The sequence below is a fragment of the Cetorhinus maximus genome, chromosome 5 (assembly GCF_964194155.1).
Source record: "Cetorhinus maximus chromosome 5, sCetMax3.hap1.1, whole genome shotgun sequence".
NCBI classification, from domain to species: Eukaryota; Metazoa; Chordata; class Chondrichthyes; order Lamniformes; family Cetorhinidae; genus Cetorhinus; species Cetorhinus maximus.
Genome location: NC_135883.1, coordinates 66,351,615 through 66,375,993, shown reverse-complemented (window position 1 = coordinate 66,375,993; position 24,379 = coordinate 66,351,615). Strand labels below are relative to the sequence as shown.

Below are 24,379 nucleotides of genomic sequence, written 5' to 3'. Positions count from 1 at the left end.
CCCTCACAGCACCAGTGGCCACAGCTGGTCATTGGCAATTTGGGAGATGGTCTGGGCACCAAGTTTCCCAGCTCGGTGCCCATCCGTCTACGGTGAGCAGGGAGGTCCGAAGCAACCTCATGTCAGTGCAGCAGCTGCCTATCGTCTCTGCGGGCTCCTCTCAGGATGCTCCGGATGAGGGCAGCAGCTCCTCCGCCCCTCTGCCTGTGACCGTTGCAGCTGTTGAGGCTGTGACGACTGGGGAGATGCCAGCTGTGGAACTGGCCACTCCCTCCCAGGCGGGGCCAGCACAGGCTCCACGGGCCAGAGGACGTCTGCCAAGGTCATCGAAGCCAACAGGAATGCAGATTCAGAAGGCTGTCTCTGAAGCCACTCTGAGCGATGGGATGGCACCAAGACGTAGCACCCGTAAATGTAAGCATAAGGTACCTTAGGCACACCACGGGTTTTTCACTGGTGCTTTTGTGTTGGCCCTAGATTAGGGAATTATTATTTATTGCTGTTGTAAAAATGTTTTGCTTTCATTTTGTTGCACCATATCATGGATGAAATAAAATCCACATGTGTTACCATGACTGAGGGTGGCTCCTTTGTGCTGCATTTGTATGTTTCACAGACATGTCATGAGTGTTTGAGTGGATATTGAGGCTTATGTCTAAAGTCCTTAGTTGCAGCTGATGAAGTGACAGATGTAGCACTTACGTGCCGCGTATGGATGCGCCAGGCAAGGCTGGTCTCCTGATCCATTTGTGTGGAGCTAGCTGAAGGTTTGTTGGGTTAAAGTCTCCCGGGTGTCCCTGCCTCCTTGGTGTAGCCCTGGGTCAGTGTTTAGCCCCTCAGCATTCCCCTGTGCTTCCTCATCCTACCAATCACTGCTGGATTCATCGTGTGCAGCCGCATCCACTGCGTCAACGTCTTCATCGTCCACTGCATCCCCCCTTTCCAGCGCAAGATTGTGCAGAGCACAGCATGCTACCACTATCACTGAGACACGATCTGGGGGGTACTAGAGTGTGTCCCCTGAGCGGTCCAGGCATCAGACGTGTATCTTGAGAAGACTGATGTTTCTCTCCACCACAGCCCTTGTGGAGGTGTGGCTCCTATTGTAGCGCTACTCAGCTTCTGTTCTTGGATGGCGGAGAGGCATCATGAGCTACCTTCTGAGGGGATAGCCCTTGTCGCCCAGCAGCCATCCATCCAGCCGGGCTGGAGCACTGAAGAGCCCCAGCACCTGGGAGTGTCTGAGGATGTAGGCGTCGTGGGAGCTGCCTGGGTTCCTTGAACAGACTTGTAAAATCAGCACCCTGTGATCACACACTATCTGCACATTCATGGCGTGGAAACCCTTCCTGTTGACGAAGGCACTGGGCTCGCCCGCTAGCGCCTTGATGACCACATGTGTGCAGTCTATAGCACCCTGGACGCGGGGGAAGCCAGCAATGGCCGCGAAGCCTCTGGCTCGCTGTATCTGACTTGCCTGGTCGCAGCGGAAGTGGATGAAGGTCAATGCCCATCTGAATAGAGTGTCTGTAACCTGCTTGACACAAGTGTGGACAGCTGATTGGGAGACACCGCAAAGATCACCCACTGAGCCCTGGAAGGAGCCAGAGACATAGAAGTTGAGGGCAGCTATGACCTTCAGAGCCGCTGGCATGGGGTGTCCGCCCACACAGTCAGGAGTGATCTCAGGGCCAATCATCTGACAGATGTAGTGTCCTGTCACCCCTGATAGTCGGAGCCTCCTTCGGTACAGCACCTCAGTCATACTGATGTAGCTGCTTCGCCGCCTGTATACCCTGGCAGCAGGATAGTGGCATCTTCTGCAGTCCCTTCCACCTTGGGCAACCTCTTAGCCCTGCGCCCCTTGGGCCTGCGCCTGGCCTCCCAAAGGTGGCTCCCCTGGAGGCTGATTGTCCAGTCCTGGCCTCCTTTTTCTAGTCCTCTCTTCCTCCTCAGAGGAGATGCCTCCAGTGGACATGTCAGAACCCATACCCAGGCTAATGGGAGGCCTCCAGAAAGCTGCAGGCCCGATAAAGATTCCTGGCTGAAGAGTGCCGAGCTGAAGGTTAAAAGTACACAGAAAGCTACTGGAATTGCGTTCTGAAGTGTTACAGATCACACAGGCAAGTTTAAAAACTTTCTGCAATAAATACTCCACAAACCAGATTGACAGCCCCACTGAGCCCTCTTATCCTGCCCATGGATGAGTTTTATTAAAAGGTCTCTTACCTGCCTGCCGTTGCACCTGTGCACCAAGCCGAAGATCGTACGGGCGCCTGAAAATCGCCATTGATTGCCGAGTTAAGGACCTTAACTAGCCCATTAATTAATGGTGGGAGTGCGTCACACTTCATCACGCGCTTGCCCAATGAAATATTGCGATGGCACTCGGTGACGTCAGGACGCTTGCCCATTGTCACCGTGCGTCATTTTACGCACTGACGTGCAGGGCCCCGCCCTCCCACACGTCAAGCACAATATTCTGCCCTAAGTTTCCTGGGAAACATGTGCTGCACATTAAATTTGGAGCAAAGTTAAAACCAATTAGGAAATACATCATTAACATCTCCTAATATTATTAATTGCTCCTGTAGCCATCCACCAGCCTGCAATAATTAATTCCCTGAATTACTGACATCCGAACATGCCTCCAATAAACCCAGAAACAGACACATTGGATCCAGGTTGCATTCCCGATGGAAAAATCAAAGATTTGAAACCTCTCCATCTTCTCCCAACTGACCCATTCTTGGGGGTTAGAATTACCCCAATGGATTGATTTAATAGCATCTTCCATCCAAAATCTTTTTGAATGTCACTGCAGTGCCTCGGCTTAGCAGTAATACTCTTGCCTCTGTGCTAGGTAGTAGTGGGTTTGAGCTCAACTCCAGAAATTTGCCTGTTGTAGGTAGTGTTTTTCTAAAGAGACCCTATCCACTGTCTCAACTAGATGTAAAGGATCCCATGACAATTTCTGAAGAAGATTGAGGAGTACCATGCATCCGCTTCTGTATTTAGTGGAGATGTGCTTTGAAGCCAATGAGAAACCTACACACCAAAGTGGGGGAATTAATTATTGCAGGGGAGTTCTCTTAGCCAGTATTTATCCCTCAATCAGCACCATTGAAAGCAAATAATCTCACTTGCTGTGTGTGGAACCTTGTGGTGCATCCCTATATTTTAACAGTGATCGCTTCAAGAGTGCCTCATTGCCCTGAGGCCATGAAAGATGTTATACTGCTGTACAAATGCAAGTTCTCTTTGATGCTATATCATCTGTTTCCTGTTTGGAGGCCATCTGCAAATTTCCAAATAACTAATAAATTAAAAGAGCAATATTCCCAATAATTGAGCCCCGTGATAGCCATTTATATCCCCTATCTAATCTGAAAGATTATCCTTTTTGTGTCTATAGAGTTTTCTGTTGTTTAAGCCAACTATATGTGTATTTGCATATGATACCTTACCTTGCCAGTCTTTGCAGATGTGGAACCCTGTCTTAAGATCCCTAAAATCTAAACAAGTAATATTGTCTTGTCCACCATTTCTGCAACGACTTCTCTCTAGTTCATTGTACACGATCCTCATCTCCTCAAAGCATGCTGAATATTCATTATCAAATCAGATTTGTTCAATTGATCGCTCACACAATCTTTCAAAAATGTTTTAAGGGCTCTCTACACAACTACTTAATGAGCTGAGATGTTTTTTAGAATTTCCATTTCACCTTTTTTATAAAACGATTGGAGCTCAGAAATCACAAAAATATTCATTGAAGTTTTGCTACTTCCACCATCCATCTCCTTCGAAACATGTGAACGCAGGATCAGATGCATTTACCTGTATCTGTTTTCTCTATTTATTTTTTTCATACTTATTAGTTTCCTCCTCACTGTTCCTAGAAACTTATTGTTGAAATAAAAAGCAAAATATGTTATTATAATTCATCACTTTTTTCCTGCAGGTGGCTAAAAGAATGTACAGTATGGGCTGCTATGAGATTTCACTGGGGGACACAAGTGGTGTAGGAACTCCTGGCAATATGAAGAAAATGCTGGAAGCAGTGATGAAAGAAATCCCTAAAAGTGCCCTTGCTGTTCATTGCCATGACACATATGGCCAGGCTCTGGCTAACGTCTTTGTAGCTCTACAGGTAAGCCCAGCTTTATTTTGCAATTTATAAAGGCAGTAATGAGGATTACGGCAGGGATTATATCATACCCGGAAATGTTACAGCGTGACCAGAAACAAACTGCTGGAATAATCGCTGCTGTTGGTATTAACCCTGATGGGCACATGCTTTAGATTTAATAACTCTCATCAGATCATGATGTAAATATGATGTAAATGATGTTATAATAGGATGTAAAGACTTGAAAGTGAAGCAGGTGACCAACTGCTACAAAAGAAAGTCAACTTTTTAAAACACCGAAAACAAGTATTTTGAGTGCATGCGCCAGGGAATTTGCAATGCTTTTGTATCCTGTCACAATGTTGTATTCTTTCACTTATGATCAGTTTTGTTTTCCGCATGTCTCATAAAACAGTTTTAAAGTCTTATCTAATTAAGCTTAATTTGGATGATATTCCACTTCATGGAGTCTTACACAGCTAGAAGACTGGACTTTAAATTAAACCAGTACTGAGCTTGAGTTTTTGCCCAGTGGGTTCAGTCCCATGAAAAATTGGAATTTTAGCATATTTCTCTTTCGTCAGGTTGATCCATGTTGCTTGAGAACTTCTGGCTCTCCTTTCAAACTCTGTCTAAGGTGCTCTCCTACATTCAGCAGAAGCCCTATTATAATCATTGAAATGACTCTGAGGGCAGAATTTTCCTGTTGGCATGCAGGGGTGGGCTCCGCAAGTCTGAGTCTAAAATGACACGCGGTGATGTCGGGTGAGCGTTCCAACGTCGCCGCGCGTCATCGCAATATTTCACTGGGTGGGCGCGTGATGATGTTTGACGCACACCCGCCATTAATTAACGGGCCACTTAAGACCATTGAGCGTTCAATCAACTCCGATTTTTCGGTGCCCGTGTAATCTTTGGGTCGACGCACGGGCGCAACAGGCAGGCGGGTAGGACACATTTGCATTAACCTCATCCATGGGTGGGATAAGAGGGCTCACTGGGGTCATGAGTGTGCTCTGTCAAGTATTTATTTATGAACATTTTTGAAACTTGCCTGTGTGATCTGCAGTACTTATAAACGCAGACCAGCTGCTTTTTCTGGGCTCTTAACCTTCAGGTCAGCACTCTGCAGTGAGTAACCTTTTCTGGGCCTGCAGGTTTCAGGAAGCCTTTCCTTAGCCTGGGAATCGGAACTGAACTGTCCACTGGAGTCACCTCCTCTGAGGAGGAAGGGAGGGCTAGAAGGGGGAAGAGGCCAGGGGTGAACATTCAGCCTCCAGGGGAGCCAACTTTAGGAGGACAGGCGCAGGCACAAGGGGCGCAGGGCCAAGAGGTAGTCCAAGGCTGAAGGGGCCGCAGAAGACACCACTATCCTGCTGCCAGGCTATACAGGCGATGAAGCAGCTATCTCAATATGTCTGAGGTGCAGTGCTGAAGGAGGCTCTGACTCTCAAGGGAGACAGTCAACTCTATCTGTCTGATGATAGGCCCTGAGAACTCCACCAAGCATAACCTCATGTATCTCCCCCAGATGCTCCCGCACACCCAACCGCATTTCCTGCATCTGCTGCATCGCGGACGACTCCAGAGGCACATCATCAGGCACCAACTGAGCATGTGCCTGGTCCCCTGCAGTCCTCCGACTGCTGGCACCAAAGGCACCCTCTGTCTCTGCCAGCTCCTCCAGCGACTGTGAAGTGCCCTCACCGCTGTGCCCCGGGACAGTAGCTGAAGACCTAATTCCCACCGAGGTGCTAGTATCTGCGCTGGTGCCTGCCTCGCAGAAATGGTGTGACACTGGTGGGACTTCAGGCTCCTCAGGTGTGAGAGGGGGCCTCTGCTGCTCCTCCTCCCGGCCCTGCTCTGCTGATGCTGAAAGGAAGAACAAGGACATTGGATCAGTTAACGTGGAGACAATGACAAAGTGCATCCCTATCCCCCGGATCGTTATGTGCTCATCCTTCCATAAGCAATGCTCAAGCCATGTTGCAAAATTAAATCAATTAACATTCAGCAGTGCCATGGTTGTTGCGAGAACAATGCTGACCTCACTGCTGGCCATACATGCCTGGCCGTGGCACCCCAGCCTCACCGACACCAGTGGACCTGGGTGCATGGCACCTCTCCAGATCCAGGGCCTCCTGCTCGAAGCGGTTTAGAATGGTGATCTGCACCTGGCCGCCGCCAGTCCTCACATGCTCTGCCACGTTATGAGCATTCTTCTCCTGAAAATCAAAGAGCATTAGTGAAAATTGCACATGGACTCTCTTTGCGCACAGCCCACTCCAACCAGAGTGGGACATACCAGGGCTCCAGAACCACCTCACCTCACTGTTGCTGAACATTCACACAAAGGTGCTGGCCTGTTCCACACACCCCCACCACCCCCTTGGACACATGCTGCCTACATCACATTAGGCACCACATGGTATATCCCTCCATAACAAGGAGGCGCAAGCGCGTGGAGCGCAGAGGGCAGCAGATGGTTTGTTGCCATGCCACCTTGACGCTCCCCTCCCAGCATGTCATCACCCTGACTTGGACATGTTCTGGAGTTCAAATACAGTGCCTAGGTACAGCTCTTCCAGGTTGCCCCCAAACCAGTCATGTGGGACTCAGTGTAACGCATGCTGCAGGGGCAAAACACATCTCTCAGGCTGACCTCAGCATGGGCACTATCTGCTGGCCCACCCAGCGAAGGACACATGCCGTCAATGATTCAATGCAGTCACTACACTCACACTTGGGGGTGGTGCAGCAGGAGGTGGGTAAGCCAACCTACTGGGTTAAATGCCCAATGCCAACATGGTACTCACCCTGTCAGAGCAGAACAAGTTGTTGAAGCACTTGCGACACTGGATCCAGGTGCGCCGCACCATGTCGTGGGAGCTCACCACCTCCGCCACCTCCTCCCAGGCACGTTTCGTCATGAGGGGCGGGGCCTCCTCCTTCCATCCTGGGGAACCAGCACCTCCTGCCATGCTGCCACCTCCTTGAGGAGAGCAGCAAGGCAGTCATCCAAGAAATGAGGGGCACCCTGGCTCCTCACCCTACCGTCTGGCCTGACCTGTCCCGCAGCCCTACCCTCCAGACTGGCCTGCTCACCAGAAGCCCTCTGGGTGAGCCCTTCCACTTGCCATTGTTAGCAGCCTTACAAAGGCTGCCAGTGCTTCAGATAAACAGGCCACCGGGTCACCATTGGACAGGCTGCACCAGGTGGGGAAATTCCTGTCTGTACACCCTCTCTCCCCTTGAAGAGAGCAGCCTGATTATCATGGGAAGGGGCAGAGTGGAGTTTGTGGTCACTGGTGATGCCGGAGGAGACACCGTGCAGGGTTTATTTATACCTAATCCTTTGTCTTTTGTGACTTCACCCTCATCTCACACACTTCGAATGACAAGCTGCTAATCCTTTCAACACCCGCTTCTCTCCTTGCTCTCACTCACAATACAAGCTAACCTTTGCCCCTTTCCTTCATTTGTTACCGATAGGAGAAAGAGGGTGAGATAACTTTCTCCCTTTTCCCTCACCTCCTGGTTGATCTCAGGTGTATTTTTGTTGGAGCGTTTTAAAGCTTTTGAGTGTTGTGATTTTAAAAAATAAACAAAGCAGGATTTCTGATAAGTTTAAATCAAAAGAAAAGATAAATGTTTATTCACACAACACCCGGAATGTAAACGTAATTAAAACGCTTGCTCCCTCAAATACACAGGCACACACATGAGAAGATGAGTTCTAAAGACGAAGCACACACTTAGATATTAAAATAATAACAAGAAACAAATCACTTGTTTTAAATTAGCCCTTTAAGTTGGGAAGCATTGCAGGCCTGATGAGTTCCATCAGTTGGTTCTCTGAAGATAAATGGAGGTTTAAAGCCTTTGGGTTTTCACACAAAGTTGTGGCCAAGCTTCTGTCTAGATGAATTTTTCAGATGAAGACAAGTTAGCTTTTCTCCCACTGCCCAGGATGACTATTCATATTAGGCAGGGTTCCTTTCTTCTTGCTGGACGGTGGTTCCTCTTGTGTCCTGCTGGTTTCCAGACTGACCGGGTCTGGCTGCCCTTGGAATAATAGAATGTGTTAGCTCAAGTCAAGATCAATCATGTGATCGCAGAGTCAATACCTCTATTATCCACATAGTTGATACGATGTTAGAAGTCATTGCTACATAATGGAGGATGAATGGTGGCTGTTCACACTTGCTCGGGAAAAACTAGTTTCTTCATAGCTCTCTTTGTTAGGTTTTAAGTTTGCAGGCACTCAGTCTGGGGGACCATTGTAAATACCCACAGAATATAAACTGTAAATTGCACAAGTGGTCTTGCATTTGAATGTCTTTTCTAGGGAGGACTCTCCACCCACGGACATTTACATTTTAATGATTTTCCAGAGACATGAATTAGTCCTTCTTTGAGCAGAAATTGCTAAATATCACCTGACCCTTCGTCTCCATCATGGGTCAAGGTAAATTGTCCATATGCTATGCTGTTTTATTAAGAAGTAAAAATGTCCATCAGCTCCATATGTTCACGGAAATATCACGCGAGTGTCACACGTTTCAGGCAGCTGAAAATGTCACTGCCCCTCAGTCAGTGAAGGAAGAGGAGCCCAGTGTTCCTGAAGATGCACTGTCACGTGTTTTTTTAAATTCATTCTCGGGATGTGGGCTTCGCTGGCTGGGCCAGCATTTATTGCCCCTCCCTAGTTGCCCTTGAGAAGGTGGTGGTGAGCTGCCTTCTTGAACCTCTGCAGTGCATGTGGTGTAGGTACACCCACAGTGCTGTTAGGGAGGGAGTTCCAGGATTTTGACCCAGCGGCATTGAAGGAATGGCGAGATATTTCCAAGTCAGGATGGTGATTCGGAAAGCAGCAGTTTAGATACACTACGTGGACTTTAAAGGCTGGGTTAGAGGAGGGATTACTACATTGTGATTTACAAGGAAGAAGTGCACAGGAGCTAGGGCAGAGGGATAGGAAGCCACAGGTGACAGCTCACAAGGGTGAGATCCCTTGTCACTCAATGGCAAGCCTGCATCCTGGCAACCTGCTTGGAATAAAAGCAGCACAGAGGACTGGTGCAGGATGAAAGAATCATGACTGCTGTCTGGATGGTGGCAACAGGCCTGTAAAATTCATTTGTTGCCTCTGGTTTCAAGCTGGCTGTATGTTGAGAAAGTGGCATTACATTCAGTTGATAGTTTGGAAGCACAAAAGGCAATGTGTGTGCAGTCTATGGCATCTTGAACCCCAAAGGAGGTCTGCCCTGGGGGTGAATCACAGTGCGCTCTCGACTTCACTCTGATAATAGGGAAGAAGATGGAAGATGTTGTTGGTGTTTCTTCTAACGTAGAGAGCCTCAATGACTTCCCCAATATATTGGTGAGCTGTAAACTGAGACGTTGCCAGTGACACCTGTTTGAGCTCAAGAGAGCCTGTGATATAAAAGTTACAGCCATAATGGCCCTGACATCAGCAGGCACTGTTTCCCATGTACTGATTTGAGGCAGGAGACGTAGCTATAGCAGGTGACATAGCTCAGTGACAATCTCCTCGTTCAAGTGAAAGGTCCAAGGCCTGGATTTTTCGGGACCCGCCGAGGGAGATTCGTTGGCCCACCCAAAAGTCCATTGACTTTCAGCGAGACCATACGATCCCAGCAGCAGGTATGGTCAGAAAATCCTGCCCTAAACATATTGGGTAGAATTTTAACTGTGATATACCATTCCCGATGGCAAAACAGAAGTGGACAATGCTGTAGGGTGTTGAATACCATTCAGTATGTGTTAATGAAGTCTTCATAGATTTTCCTTGGTGATTTTCCTCTGCACGCCTGCTTCTTGAGTTTTTCTTCATGTCAGGTTACTTTTTCGAATTTTTCTTCAGTCTTGCAGGATTTTAGTGTTTTTTCTTTGAATTTTTATGAGGTTTTGGGTTTTACCATTTGTTGCCACCATGTTGTGGAATGTTGGATACCATATGATAGGTCTTAAAGACATTTTTGTTGCCTTAGGTAAGTTAATTTAGTTAAGTTACCTTAACTTCAGCGAAGGTTGAGAGGGGACTTGATAGAAGCGTAGAAGATTATGAAGGCTATAGATAGGGTGGATAGAAAGGCACTTTTTCCATTAGTGGCAGGGTCAATAACCAGGGGGTATAGATTTAAGGTAAGAGATAGAAGGCTAAGAGGGGAGTTGAGGAGAAATGTTTTCACCCAGAGGGTGGTGGAAGTCTGGAACTCACTACCTGAAAGCGCGGTTGAGTCAGAAACTCTCGTAACATTTAATAAATATTTAGATATTCACTTGCATTTCCATAGCCTCCAGGGCGCATAGCCAAATGCTGGAAAATGGGATTAATGTTGTCAGATCTTTGTTGACCAGCGCGGACATGATGAGCCGAATGGCCTCCTTCTGTGCTGTAAACGCCTGCGAGTCTATGAGTCTAACTGTATGTATTTATTAATTACAAACTATGTATATGTATATACAGTAAAGGGTTCAAGCTAGGAGTTGTCTCCATGCTTGCTTGTATACACAGCTCTGTCCAACACTAGACTGATCCCCAGGTGTGGGTCATGTATCCTCTTACATTAATGTGTGGGGTACTGTGCTCATTCCCGTGTTAACCCCATATGTGCCAGACCCTTATGCTACAGGTATCACTTCTGCTCTGTTGCTTTTTGCTGGTTTCCACGCAATTCCAATTAAAATTTAAAGTGCTGGCGGTGTGCATGGAAGACATGTGTGATCACGTGGCAGGGGAAATTTTCAGGGTGAAACCCGCTATCAACTGACAACGCTGCAGGTATAGGTGGGCTATAAAACAGATTCCTGGACAAACAGGAAGACAAATTAAAAACAAAAAGCTAAAAGCTACTGCGGATGCTGGAAATACAAAACAAAAACAGAATTACCTGGAAAAACTCAGCAGGTCTGGCAGCATCGGCGGAGAAGAAATCAGTTAACGTTTCGAGCCTTCATGGCCCTTCGGCAGAACTGAAGCATAGTTAGAAGAACTTCTAACTATGCTTCAGTTCTGCCGAAGGGCCATGAAGGCTCGAAACGTTACCTGATTTCTTCTCCGCCGATGCTGCCAGACCTGCTGAGTTTTTCCAGGTAATTCTGCTTTTGTTTAGGAAGACAAATTTCCCGTCCCAACTCCATTGCCGTTAACATAAGACATGAGAGCACAAAGGTAGCATGGGGTGTTTTCAAAATTTAAATTGTACTTGTAAATATTTCCCATTACATTGATTTCACTTTATTCATCTGTGCATCATCGTTATTTGTTGTGACTAGCTTAGTCAGGGAGCTGAGTGTACGAGCACATCTCATGGTTGGCACACATCGATGGTTATAGGGGATTTAGGGACTTTTCCTTTATTGTGGAAGAAACAATGTTGTGTTTTCTTATTCACTCTTTATTGAATGTTCATGTTAGTGTCCAATGTTGTATTCTTTGCTCTGTGGGATGTGGGATGTGCAGGCTCAGCTGGCTCTCCCTCCTATGCATTGTAAAGGACATTATCCGAGATCACTCTCAGTGGGGATAATTGAAATGTAGGTGAACTCAAGCCCTGTAAGGACTTTGCCAGACAACCCTGAGATGGACCCACATATGGCCTCTCATTTTCTTACCTTGGCTGACTGTCCCCAACACCCACCACACCCAGGACGCCAAGCCCTTCCCTCCTCTGCCCCTCCATGCCCCCAAACCCATCCACTGACCTCCCCTGGATCCATCCTCCACTCCTCCATGCCCCCTGATCCCACCCCATAGCTGCCCCCTCACCACTGACCCACTCTTGCCAGTCCAGAGTCTCCATGCAAGCTGCCATTCTCCTGCTGCCCTCCCTTGTGCTGCAGAATTCAACAAGGAAAACCACTGACCTCAGACACAATGGCACAACACTGACTGTGCACACCACCTTTAAACAAACGTGAACCAAGTGTCATAAGATTCTCGTGTGCTGCTGACTTTATCTTGAAGATAGAATATAATATTAAAAATGTTTTATGCTAATGAGTATTCATGGCAAGCAAATGTATTACAAGTACGAACTCGTCACAGGATGACACAAAACCTGATAAGCCACAAGAACGCCGCTGACTCAATCTCTGCATCCCAACCCACCACCGGGAAATTGAAATTTTGGCTGCCATCTAATCCAATCACACTGCACACCACGGCCAGAATTTTACAGCCCTGTCATGGTGGGGACAGGGCAGTAAAATGCAGCGAGCCGTTCTAAACTCCATTGACTTTGGTGGGATCGTAAAATCCCGCTGGCATAAAATCCTGCCCCATGTTTCCTACCCTTGTGGCCTCCATAAAATCCCCCCAATCCTTCCTCAGTAAAGTAGATGTATTCCATGAAGGAGCGCGCAGACCTCGTCTGGGGTGATGACAATGATGTCAATTGGGCTATTTTTAAATACGACGGACACCTTATTGTTCCTGGTTCACAAGGCACAGAATATAAAACTTCAATGCACCTCTGTGAATTCAGTGGCCATCTCTTCCCCCTCCTCTTCTGGCAGCTTCTCCTGCTCCGTGGTGTCTTCCTTGCTGCTCCCCCTCATTTTCTATTCACAAAGACAGCCCTGTGAGATCATTGATGTCTACAGCAAAACTTTGCAGAGAACCTCTAGAATTGAAGCATAGATTAAATAGCGAATGAAAAGCTAACCTGTAAGTAATACTTGATCCTTTTAACTAGCTCTAATGAGGGTCCTTCATGCTGCTTGGTGTACGTTGTGTTGAGTGAGGTCAGCAGGTGGCAAGGGAACTGCTGGGACATTGGAAAATGGGCCCTGCAAGAAACTCAGGATCCTAATTTTCATAAATTATTTCGAGTTTAGAATGATACTAGTGTACGCATGATATCTGCCAATAAGGCAGGCACCAGACTTCCTGTTCACCATATTAGCAACAGTAGGACAGCTTAAAACGGGTGATATGTAGTTAAATTTCTAGGACACTGAGACATTTAAAATTCATTCTATTGGAATAAACGTCCCTATTGTTAGAAAAGAGCATCTCCTCTGACTCACCATGAGCAATATCACAGGAGATCTGCTAGTACTGGTATTAATGTGTCAGGTAATTAAACTGTTATATATTTCATAATGGTTCAATGCCACTGATTGTTTATTCATTCCTTAAATTACCACTGTGTAAAACTTCATGGTGGGCCAATAGTTCATCACCTGTCAAACAAATATTTGGGTTCCAGGTCTATATGCAGCTGATATGACTTTCAAGCATTACTGTGCAGCTAGATATGTCCACACATACTAAGACTGATTCCTAGTTCAGAGTTGTTATTGAGGGTCAGACCCCGGTATGACACACACTAAACATAATGATTGGCAGTTAAGACAAAATGTGCAGTGCAATTGTTTTCTATGATGGTTTGTCCCACATGCATGCAGAAATGCTAAGTCAAGAATGGTATAGAGTGAGTCATGAGGACTTCATTAGATCTATCATTTCCAGCACTCCCGAGATGTGGGCAGAGAAAAAAATGAGGCATTTGAACATTCAAAACGTTGAGGATATAGTTAGTCACATATTGGCTTTCCACATTACCCATCACTCAGACTTAGCTGTGACAAGTGGCAGGGACTTTCATCAGTCACTCGAGCACAAGTCACAATGGCAAGAAGGGAAGGGAAAAGCTGGGAGCTGACTATATTAGAAGCATATTGTTAGCTGATCAGAGTAGCTGGAGCTGCTTGATACCACATTTGTCAAATGTTGCCTTGATATCAAGGATAGTAACTCTTACCTTACTTCTTGAATTCAGATCTTTTTCCTTGTTTGGATCAGTGAGGTCTGGAGCTGGGTAGTCTTGGCAGAACCCAAACTAAGCAGGTCATAAATCAGCAGCAGTTTTCCTTGTGCATATCTTACCTGATGTCATGAGGCTTCATGCCACTATGCCATTACCTCAGGTGGGTCCGTCCTACCAGTGGGACAGGAGAACCACAAGGATGGTGATGGAGGAGTCTGGCACATGATCTGCAAGGTATAATTCCGTGAGTATGACTGTTGCTTGATTAGTTGTGGGACAACTCTCCCAATTTTGGTACAAGCCCCCAGATGTTCGTAAGAAAGACTCTGCAGGGTCATTTATAGGCTGGGTAGACCATTGTCATGTCTGGTGCCTGGGTAATCTGTCTGCCTTTATTCTTATTATAATTTTGTGTAATGTTTTTGATATAACTGAGTAGATTGCTAAGCCATTTCAGAGGGTAGTTAAAAGTTAACCATGTTGCTGTGGGTCTGGAGTCACATGTGGACCAGTCCAGGTAAGGAGAGCAGATTTCCTTCCTTAATGGACATTTGTGAACCAGATAAGTTCTTATGATCATTCAGTAGTTTCATGATCACCATTACTGAGATTAGCTTTTGATTCCAGGAATAAAGAATACCATTTTAAATCATGGGCCTGAACTTTGCATTCTGAGTTTGGGCGGCGCCCGGCCAGAATGCAAGTAAAATTGTGCGAAATGATGTCGGGTGTGCGTCCTGACGTCATCGCACATGCGTGCAATATCGAGGTCAGCGGGCACGTGCGGGAGCTGCAGCCATACCTGGCGACAATTAAAGGGCCAATTAAGATAATTAGAAAGCCTATTGACCGCGATTTTACATTATCATTCACTTTTACATTACCTCCACTTATACGGTTGGCGGATGGGCCAATCGGCCTGGAGGGCTTCACGTTTTTGCTACAACCTCAATCCAGGGCGGGATGAAATGTCCAGGGTGAAATATAATAAAAAAATGATGCCTGGTGACTGATGTTTTTTGAGTTCAGCTGTCAAGAGCCTGAATGTGCTGCCTGGACACAGTTTGCTGCATTTCTTTCTTACCATTTAATTTGTCCAGGTCTGCAGCTCCCAGAGGCAGCTCCGCAACAGCTGTCTGCCTTAAGGGAGCTCGCTAGAAGCGCCCACTAGCACCCTCACTTTTCTTGGCTCCGGCCATCTTCCCGCCTCCCCCTGGTAGCGCTGAGGCTTTCTCAGCGCATGTTCACGCTGTCTGCCTGTTAATTGGCCAGCCAGCGTGAAATTGCTTTCGGGGGCCAATCGCGGGCAGAAGCGCATTTCACATCTGCTTCCGGGCCCATTGATTGCGCGTGCCCAATTAATGTAAGATTAGGCCCTGGTGTTTCCTGTAACTGGCCTAGTTATAATTGCATTTCTGAAAAGTGTCACTTGGTAAAATGGGCTTCTTAAACTATTAAGGCCCTAACACATCAAGTTAAGTGTTTTGTAGGGGAGCATTATTAGTTGCAAATTGGGAAGAGTATTATCATTTAGGGGGAACATCTGTTTTATGCTCCATTAAAATAACTAATGAATGTGCATTTGAAAAGTCTTTAACACAGCAGTACAGGAAGCATTAAAATATTTCATTTAGAAAGAATAGGCCTTGTAATGAACTCGTGGCTTAAATTGTCATTTTATTTGTGAGGCTTTTGTGTCTCTTTCACAGCTTCTCTTCCCCAAGAGTGAAACAGTGATTTTCAGGAGATTCATCAGATGTGAAAGAATTAGACAAAGGTTCACCTATTCAGTGTCTGTGAACATGACAGCTCGATGTCACTCGCACTGCATTCAAGTTCAGGGTAAAATAGACCCTTAAGGGCTTCTGCTTTATCTGTCAGTAAACTGTTGAACTGTATGATGAGCCTGTGCCAGACTGTCAGAAAAGGATCCTTTCATTATCCCTGTACAACAGAAACACATGATAATAGGATACGAGAAAGAGAACTGAGCACTGAAAGCTTTTGGTTGAATTGAATAGCAGCCCAAACCTCCAGGCAGATTATATGTTTTTGTGGTACGATAGTATAAAAGACACAGGATTTAAGTGAGATTCCAAAGGAGGGACTATGAAGGGTTCACTGTATAAAGTATTAATAGATGTGATGATGTAACAGTCTCCATCTTCCCTGGTCCCAGGAAACCCGTCCTGAGGATGATTGGTGTTATGAGAAACTGGAAATTGCACAAAGGCTTTTAAGTTCCATATAATCAATATCATTCACTGCTCTCACAGAGGGACTCTGCTCCATTGGAAACTTGAGGACTCAAACGTTTCATCAATCATACTGCAATAACACAACTGAAAACAACACATAACACCACACAAGGTCTATCTCATCACTCTAACCACTGCTATCACTGGCGTTATCCCTACTTAATTCCACAAAATGGTATAAAGTTGTTGTGTATGCAATTATCAGTGTTATCTGTGTAGCAAAAATTTTCAAAAGCCATTAGACATCGAGTATCTTTTATCCGAATCCCTTGGGGCCGATTGCGTTTCAGATTTCGGATCATTTCAGCTTTCGGGTACCGCGTATAGGCATAGAACTTCTTACATTACATTGGCCAAAGACTAGGTCAGCTATGGTCTAAAGTAAATAAAATGACTAGAAAAGTAAGATGTGCCTCTGAAAGTAAAGGTTGGCTGTGGTCGGCAAGACCTGTCTCGGCTTGGGTCACAGACTTATCACGCTAAAGTTTGATGAGGTAAAAAAAAAGTGCAGTTTTTGGATATGTACGGTTTTCAGATTTACGGATAAAGGATACTTGACCTGTGTTATGACCCAGCGGTTGGTAAAGCTGAGTTATTTAAAATTCCCAGAGGAGAACTTTAAACAACTGTCATAACCTATATTTTAAGTGGTATGTTTGAGATGCAGCTCTAAAGTCAGGAATCAGACCACCGGTTCTCAAGAGGTTTTTGTTTCAAACTACATGAGACATTTATTAATTTACACAAGTTAAATATGTACACATGGCTACAAATTACTACTATCATAACTTTTAACAAATTCCCAAACTAATCTCCGTTAAGGCAACAGCAACCCATAGACTTTAAGCAGACACCAGGCAAAGCATCTTCACCTTACAAATGTAAAATGAGGTTCCTTTCACTTTGGTTCCTTTGCAGACACAGTGGTAGGCTTTGATCTTAAATTGCCTCTGCCCTGCATACACAAAACTGCTATCGGTTATACCCAGCACATCTCATTGAGTGTAAATTCTCATTGTATCATCAGCCCCTTTGAACTCTACCTCTTCTAAAAATAAAACCCCTTTCATAGTACCAATTCTATTAGTAATATAAGCATTGTTTGGTCTCTGCTAGCTAGGTGCCAGATTTCACTCCCCTTCTTGAATGGTCTATTCATTCAATGCAAATGCACTCTACCTCTCTTATTTCTCAAAACTAGTACAGTGGCAATGGTGGAATCTGTGAGTCATAACCCAAACATTATAAATGAATTTAATGCTGAATTAGATTGAAAAACAAACCCGAATTAGTGCCAGAGAGAGAGTAAACCTAAGTGAATTGTGCCAAAATAGAATGGCTGCCAACACAGCTTTAGCTCATGCTGAATTGGGAGGCTCATGATGTCTTAGAGGCACTTGAGAAGTTTAAACAAAAGTGCAGACTGACAGTCAGCAGGTTTCCAAAAGGTACTCGTGAAGAGGAAATTCCTTTTGTGGGCAGAAGAAAAAGGAAGAAATGTGTTTAATAGCTGGCAGCCAAGTGAAGGTGGGAACTAAAACCCAGACAATTTTTAAAACATTCAGCGCACATCTCCAGCCAAAACCAAATAATTGGATCTATTGATATGAACTTTAAGGACTGAGTTAGGAATCGGGTGAGCCTATTGACAACTTCACAGCAAGATTGAAAAATGGCAGCCAGAAGATGCAAATTTAAAGACACAGATAAAAGACTCTAGATCAGATCATTTGGGGTTCTGCACACCCTGAAGTAGATGAGGATTTCATTGGAAAGGACAAGCTCACAGTATTGCAGGCTGTAGACACTGCCAGAGCACACAAAGACACAAGGCGACAAATGAAAATGCTGACTACCAAAATGGCTAGCTTTCAGTTAAGTCAAGAGGAAGGCAGCAGGATTGATGCAGAAAATAAGCGACAAAAGAATACACATCAGACAGAGAGGAAGATGTGCAAGAGATGTGGATGATCACATGAGTTCACAGACAAGATATCCATATATAGATCAAACTGTAGAGCTTGTGGAAAACCGATCACTGGGAAAAGATTTGCAGACAAGAAAAGAAGATGGTAAATGAGTTATCAGAGACAGAGCAACAGGGCGAATGGGAAGTAAAAAGAACCAAAATATCTATACCCTGGGAGATGACGATGAGCTTGAGGACACAATAGACAAAGGAACCATACAACTGCATGAAATGGTTAGATGCAACAGTCCCAGAGAAAAGAAATTCGTACAATCATTTAGATCAGGAAGAGCATGAGAAATAATCTCACAATTATAAATATGAAGCTGAAGATTGATACCAAAGCATGGAGTAACATCATCCTGCTCAGACTATACCAAAAGATCTTTCCTGAAAATTTAGAAGTAAACGCGTACCCAAGGAAAGGCCTTCTGAAATGAGAAATGTTCTGCTAACGACACACAAGGGAACTGAGATCCGACAGCTAGAAACAGCCCAGATTGGAGTGCCACAGAAAGAATAAGACACTAACAGCATGTTCTACATCACTGAAATGGATGGTCCTGCTATCCTGAGGTTGAGATGTTGCGAAGAGCTGTAGCTTATCTCAGTAAACAATGAGATGAAGGAGGCGACACTGAGGGTTGAAGGTAGTACACCCATTGAAAAGTGCCCTCCAATCAGAAGCAAGGAAGATCTGGTACAAATGTACCCAGAGTATTTTGATGAGACAGTTGGATGCTTTGAAAATTTCAATATTGACCTAGTGATGAAACTAGTGATTCTCCCCCAAGTAAAGTACCAATAGAACTAAAAGGAGAACATGAAAGAGGGAGCTTCAAGAGATGGAAGAACAGAAGGCTATTGTCAGAGTCACAAAGTCTCCGGATTGGATATTCATAAAGAAATAGGAACTAAATGTCCTGGGGTGCTACATTTTACTGCTGAACTGCAGTCCTGGGCCGAGTAACAACTTATCGTCAATCCGTCTACCAGCCACATGGAGAGCAGCAAGAAATACACTTAATGAAGTGCCAGCATTTTAACTCTAAAGTGTAATTATTTCTATCTTATGGGAACCAGAAGACATAGCAGCATCATTTTGATTGGACCTACAACTTGATAGTTCATAATTTTGTGAAATAAGTTACCTTGAACCCCTGACTTTATCGTATTGTTGCGCAATATGTCATTTGACATACATTTCATACAGAAAAACAGCAGAAGAGAAGATCTTTAAACAGCACGGTGAGCTCCCTTTTAAAATCCAATTGGTATTTGAGGACTGTAGGAACTTGCTGCATGAAAATGAAAAAGAGAGAAACCTATTTAAAATATCTTAAGTTTCTGCAGGATATATATATAACATTACATCAAGTATTATTAGGCATTATTTAGGAGTTAATTTTCTTTAGCATATGTGTATTGATACCAACCTCTCACAAAATAGGGTGTGCAATTATGGGGATAGTCAATATTCAGTTCCAAAATGCTGCTCATTGACCTGTAACTAGGTACCTAGGCACTTAAGTATCAATCCAGTTGTGTCACTGAATGAATTTCCAACTAAAGAAGTAAGCAAGGCAAAACAGGAAAGGCTGCTTCCCAATGCTGACCTGCAGATCATTGTAGAAGGCATGAGAATGCCCTCTATGGGTCTGAAAGACACTCCACAAGTAACTAGAGTGTATCAACACACATGGGAAGTCGTTGCTTAGATATATCCTAGTACTGTCCCCAACCAACCCCCTGCCCCCCCCCCATCTTGGCTGTGTTGTGTATAAGAAAGGGTCCCAGTTTTGAAGGAGAATGATTAGGCAAGTAACACATACAAGTGCCGCTGACTTTATATTCCTAATAATGACTTGTTCCATTGATCACCTACAATGAAGGTGTTGTGATTTGGTGTCAGCTTCACTTACCCAAGTAGACTCACTGAAGAATATTAGTTTGGCAAATGTATCCACTTGCTTTATGCAGGAGGAATATATATGAAAAAAGTGTGTAAATCTTGTGACTTTTATCAATATAGATTTTTATCAATATAGACTAAGCAAACATAATTTGTCACATAACAAAAATAAAAATACCTGGAAAAACTTAGCAGGTCTGGCAGCATCTGCGGAGAGGAACACAGTTAACGTTTCGAGTCCGTATGACTCTTCAACGGAACTAAGTAAAAATAGAAGAGAGGTGAAATATAAGCTGGTTTGGCGGGGGGGGGCGGTGGGGAACAGGTAGAGCTGGATAGAGGGCCAGTGATAGGCGGAGATAACCAAAAGACGTCATAGACAAAAGGACAAAGAGGTGTTGAAGGTGGTGATATTATCTAAGGAATGTGCTAATTAAGGGCAGAAAGCAGGACAAGCAAGGTACAGATAGCCCTAGTGGAGGTGGGGTGAAGAGAAGGGATTGAAATAGTCTAAAAGGTAGCGGTAAAACAATGGAATGGAAATACATTTAAAAGTAATGGAAATAGGTGGGAAAAGAAAAATCTATATAAATTATTGGAAAAAAAGGCGGCGGGGGGGCGGGGTGGGGTAGATCGGAAAGGAGGTGGGGATGGAGGAAAGAGTTCATGATCTAAAATTGTTGAACTCAATATTCAGTCTGGAAGGCTGTAAAGTGCCTAGTCAGAAGATGAGGTGCTGTTCCTCCAGTTTGCGTTGAGCTTCACTGGAACAATGCAGCAGGCCAAGGACGGACATGTGGGCATGAGAGCAGGGTGGAGTGTTGAAATGGCAAGCGACAGGGAGGTCTGGGTCATGCTCGTGGACAGACCGAAGGTGTTCTGCAAAGCGATCACCCAGTCTGCGTTTGGTCTCTCCAATGTAAAGGAAACCGCATTGGGAGTAACGAATGCAGTAGACTAAATTGAGGGAACTGCAAGTGAAATGCTGCTTCACTTGAAGGGAGTGTTTGAGCCCTTGGATGGTGAGGAGAGGGGAAGTAAAGGGGCAGGTGTTGCACCTTCTGCGGTTGCATGGGAAGGTGCCGTGGGAGGGGGTTGAGGTGTAGGGAGTGATGGAGGAGTGGACCAGGGTTTCCCGGAGGGAACGATCCCTGTGGAATGCTGCTGGGGGGGTGAAGGGAAGATGTGTTTGGTGGTGGCATCATGCTGGAGTTGGCGGAAATGGCAGAGGATGATCCTTTGAATGCGGAGGCTGGTGGGGTGTTAAGTGAGGACAAGGAGGACCCTATCATGGTTCTGGGAGGGAGAAGAAGGTGTGAGGGCGGATGCGCGGGAGATGGGCCGGACACGGTTGAGGGCCCTATCAACCACCGTGGGTGGAAAACCTCGGTTTTTGTCACATGTTCTGTTCTCATCTTGCAAGCTATTTTACATTCCAGTCTACTATGTATCTAACAAAATACACACTGATGTTAGCCTCACTATTACCTAGCAAATACCTTCTCATTCACATGAAACTGTCCTTTCGTTTGCAGAGAAATCTTTGTACAATATGTGGCCACAGGCAGAGATCTGAAGATGGCACACAGCAAGTGAAACCCCTTACCTCTTATCAGGGGGACCAACTTGTAAGTTACTTGCTGGACTTCTGCTTGTGGTCTGAATTATACTGATGTTAGTGGAGAAAACATGTTCCCGTTTTATGAAAAACCTTCACTGTATCATGACTTACATTATCTGCAATCCTTACCTGGTCTGGCCTACATGCGACTCCAAACCCACAGCAATGTGGTTGACTCTAAAGTGCCCTCTGAACAAGGGCAATTAGCAATGGGCAATGAATGATGACCTAGCCAGCGACGCCTACATCCCATGAACGAATATTAAAAAAATTATTGGCATAATCCCCTCATCTTCACATTGTGCATTTTATTCCCAAAGGGAGGCTCCAGTCTAAGGTGGATGAGCCTGGATGCAATCACAATAACACTGACCTCATTTACAGCACTTGAGGTGCACACTAGCTCAGAGACAGGCAGCCAGCATGTTTCAGTGATCCCAAAGGAGAAAATCTGTGAGAACCCTATACGTTGCTGATGTGGATTGCTGCGGCTGTTTAGTAGAATTTTACCAAGTCCATGGACTCTCCAGGCGCACGCTGTAATTCCGATATCATGAGGCAATTGATGAAAAGGAAGATCTTTCATGAATATAAACTGCTGAACAGGTACTTGATTCAATGCACAATGCAGCTGGTTTGTGTAGTTCATATTGCTACTAACCAGGTGACCACTGGCATGAAACCAAAGGTTCTCAGAGCTACGAACTGCTATGGATCGGAATTAAATTGCACTCATGTCTGCAGCTATCACACTACTTAGAGCTGGCACTCCCAGACAATAATGGTTAGCTGTGGCTTGGAAATGGTCCCACCTTCTTGCAGGCACATTACAATGTTACCGATGAGGATGGTTAGCTGCTTGGTGCTATTTCACTAAAACAGATCAATAAATGACACAGTCAGAGATGAATGGGTTTGATCTGGTAGTCATTAAAGAAACATAGTTGCAGAGTGACTGAGGTTGGGCACTAAATATTCTAGGGTATTTGACTTTTAGAAAAGAGAGGCAAAATAGAAAGGGAGGAGGATAGCCATGATAATAAAGGATGGGTTAAAGACAGTGGAGATACAGGGTCTTAGGTAAGAAAATCAAAATAATGAATTAGTTTGGGTGGAACTAAGAAACAGCAAGGGGCAGAAAACCCTGGTGGGAGTTATTTATAGACCTCGTGAGAGTTGTTGTAGGGTAGGATAGGATATAAATTAGGAAATTAGAGATGCATGTAACAAGTGTACTAGAGTAATAATGGGGGACTTTAATGATCATATAGACTGTGTTATTGATTCTGTTCCCTTCCTCCTTACAGTGGAAGTAAGGACCCTGGAATTACAAGAACAAATTACTAGCACGCAGAAGTGTTCAGCTCAACCATAGATTCATTCATTTAGTGAACCACAAAAGCACAGTACAAGCCCCTTTACAATTTGACTGAAGCTTCAAAAACACAGCATAAAGCCCTCTACGATTTAACTGAAACTTACAGTCACCCACGCAGCTAGTTGTTACTGCTGTTGATTGTAGGCCTGGATCTGGAGATGGCCAGTCCCAGTCCTTCCTTTCCTGAATGCAGTAACCACCCTTCAATGTTGCCCTTTTTTATAGTGTTCAAGTAACACTGTCACACACCTGAGCGTCAGGCGCAGATTCCGTTAACATTCCACTGAATTGTCCCCCTCTTCGCACCCCTTTACCTTGGTCCGCTCAGTGTCCTGAGCTATGTAGAGCTACAAGGACATAGAGAATTCTCCTGCCGTTTACACAACACAAGGATAATATGATTTCCCCCCCACGGTGAAGGCCACTTAGCTCATAGTTTCTTTAGGTATAAACGTTCCTTTCAGTCTCAAAACAGGAACTGCTCGCAATTCAGAATTACAGTTAACCTGTGTCATTGTCCAGTTGCTATTGCATTCTACATCAGTCATGAGTCAGTTAGCTTATTCCCTCTGTGTGTTGAGGTTAACTGTTTCATGATCTTCAGTTCAGGGGTTAACTGTTTCATGATCTTCAGTTCAGGGGTTAACTGTTTCATGTCCTCCAACGGGGCAAAAAAAATGATCAGTAATAGTTTGTAGGAATAGTCTATGGAATATAAACAAGATAGTTTTTTAGATCAGTATGTCAAAGAACCAATGGGGAAAAGGCTATTTTAGATCGAGTATTATGCAAAAAGAAAAGGTTAATTAATAACTTTGTAGTGAAAGGGCCTTTAGGGAAGATTGATCATAATATGATGGAATTTTATACTGAGTTTAAAAGTGATTTATTTAAGTCAGAAACTAGGGTCTTAAATCTGAGCAAAGTGAATTGCATAGGTATGAGGGGTGGGTTGGCTAAGGTAGATTGGGAAACTACATTAAAAGATATGATGGTAGATAATCATTTTCCTGAAGGCATAAAACACCAGGGGAAAAGTGGCTTCCGAGAAAAGTTAAAGATAGTTTTAGATCATAGTAAGGGGTTTATAATGGTGCATAAAAGAGTAGTAAGGATTAGGAGGGTTTAGAATTCAGCAAATCAGGATCAAGAAATTGATAAGGAAAGGGGAAAAGGAATATGAGAGTAGACTAACAAGAGTCATAAGGCGGAATTTTTAGTGCCCGCCAGCATCAGGCGTGTTCAGTGGCGTGAGCGGCAATATAGCATGATTGGTTTTACGATGGCCTGAAACCAGTTCGTGATCGTC

General features: G+C 44.8%; 1 protein-coding gene across 1 annotated transcript in view; it reads left to right on the top strand.

The window, feature by feature from the left end:
- LOC144680687 (hydroxymethylglutaryl-CoA lyase, mitochondrial-like) overlaps positions 1–24,379 on the top strand; it is a 126,627-nt gene that overhangs the window by 49,245 nt on the left and 53,003 nt on the right. The window contains exon 5 of the mRNA XM_078541933.1: positions 3,965–4,153. Coding sequence (XP_078398059.1) covers positions 3,965–4,153 — 189 coding nt within the window. The remainder of the gene's footprint in view (positions 1–3,964; positions 4,154–24,379) is intronic.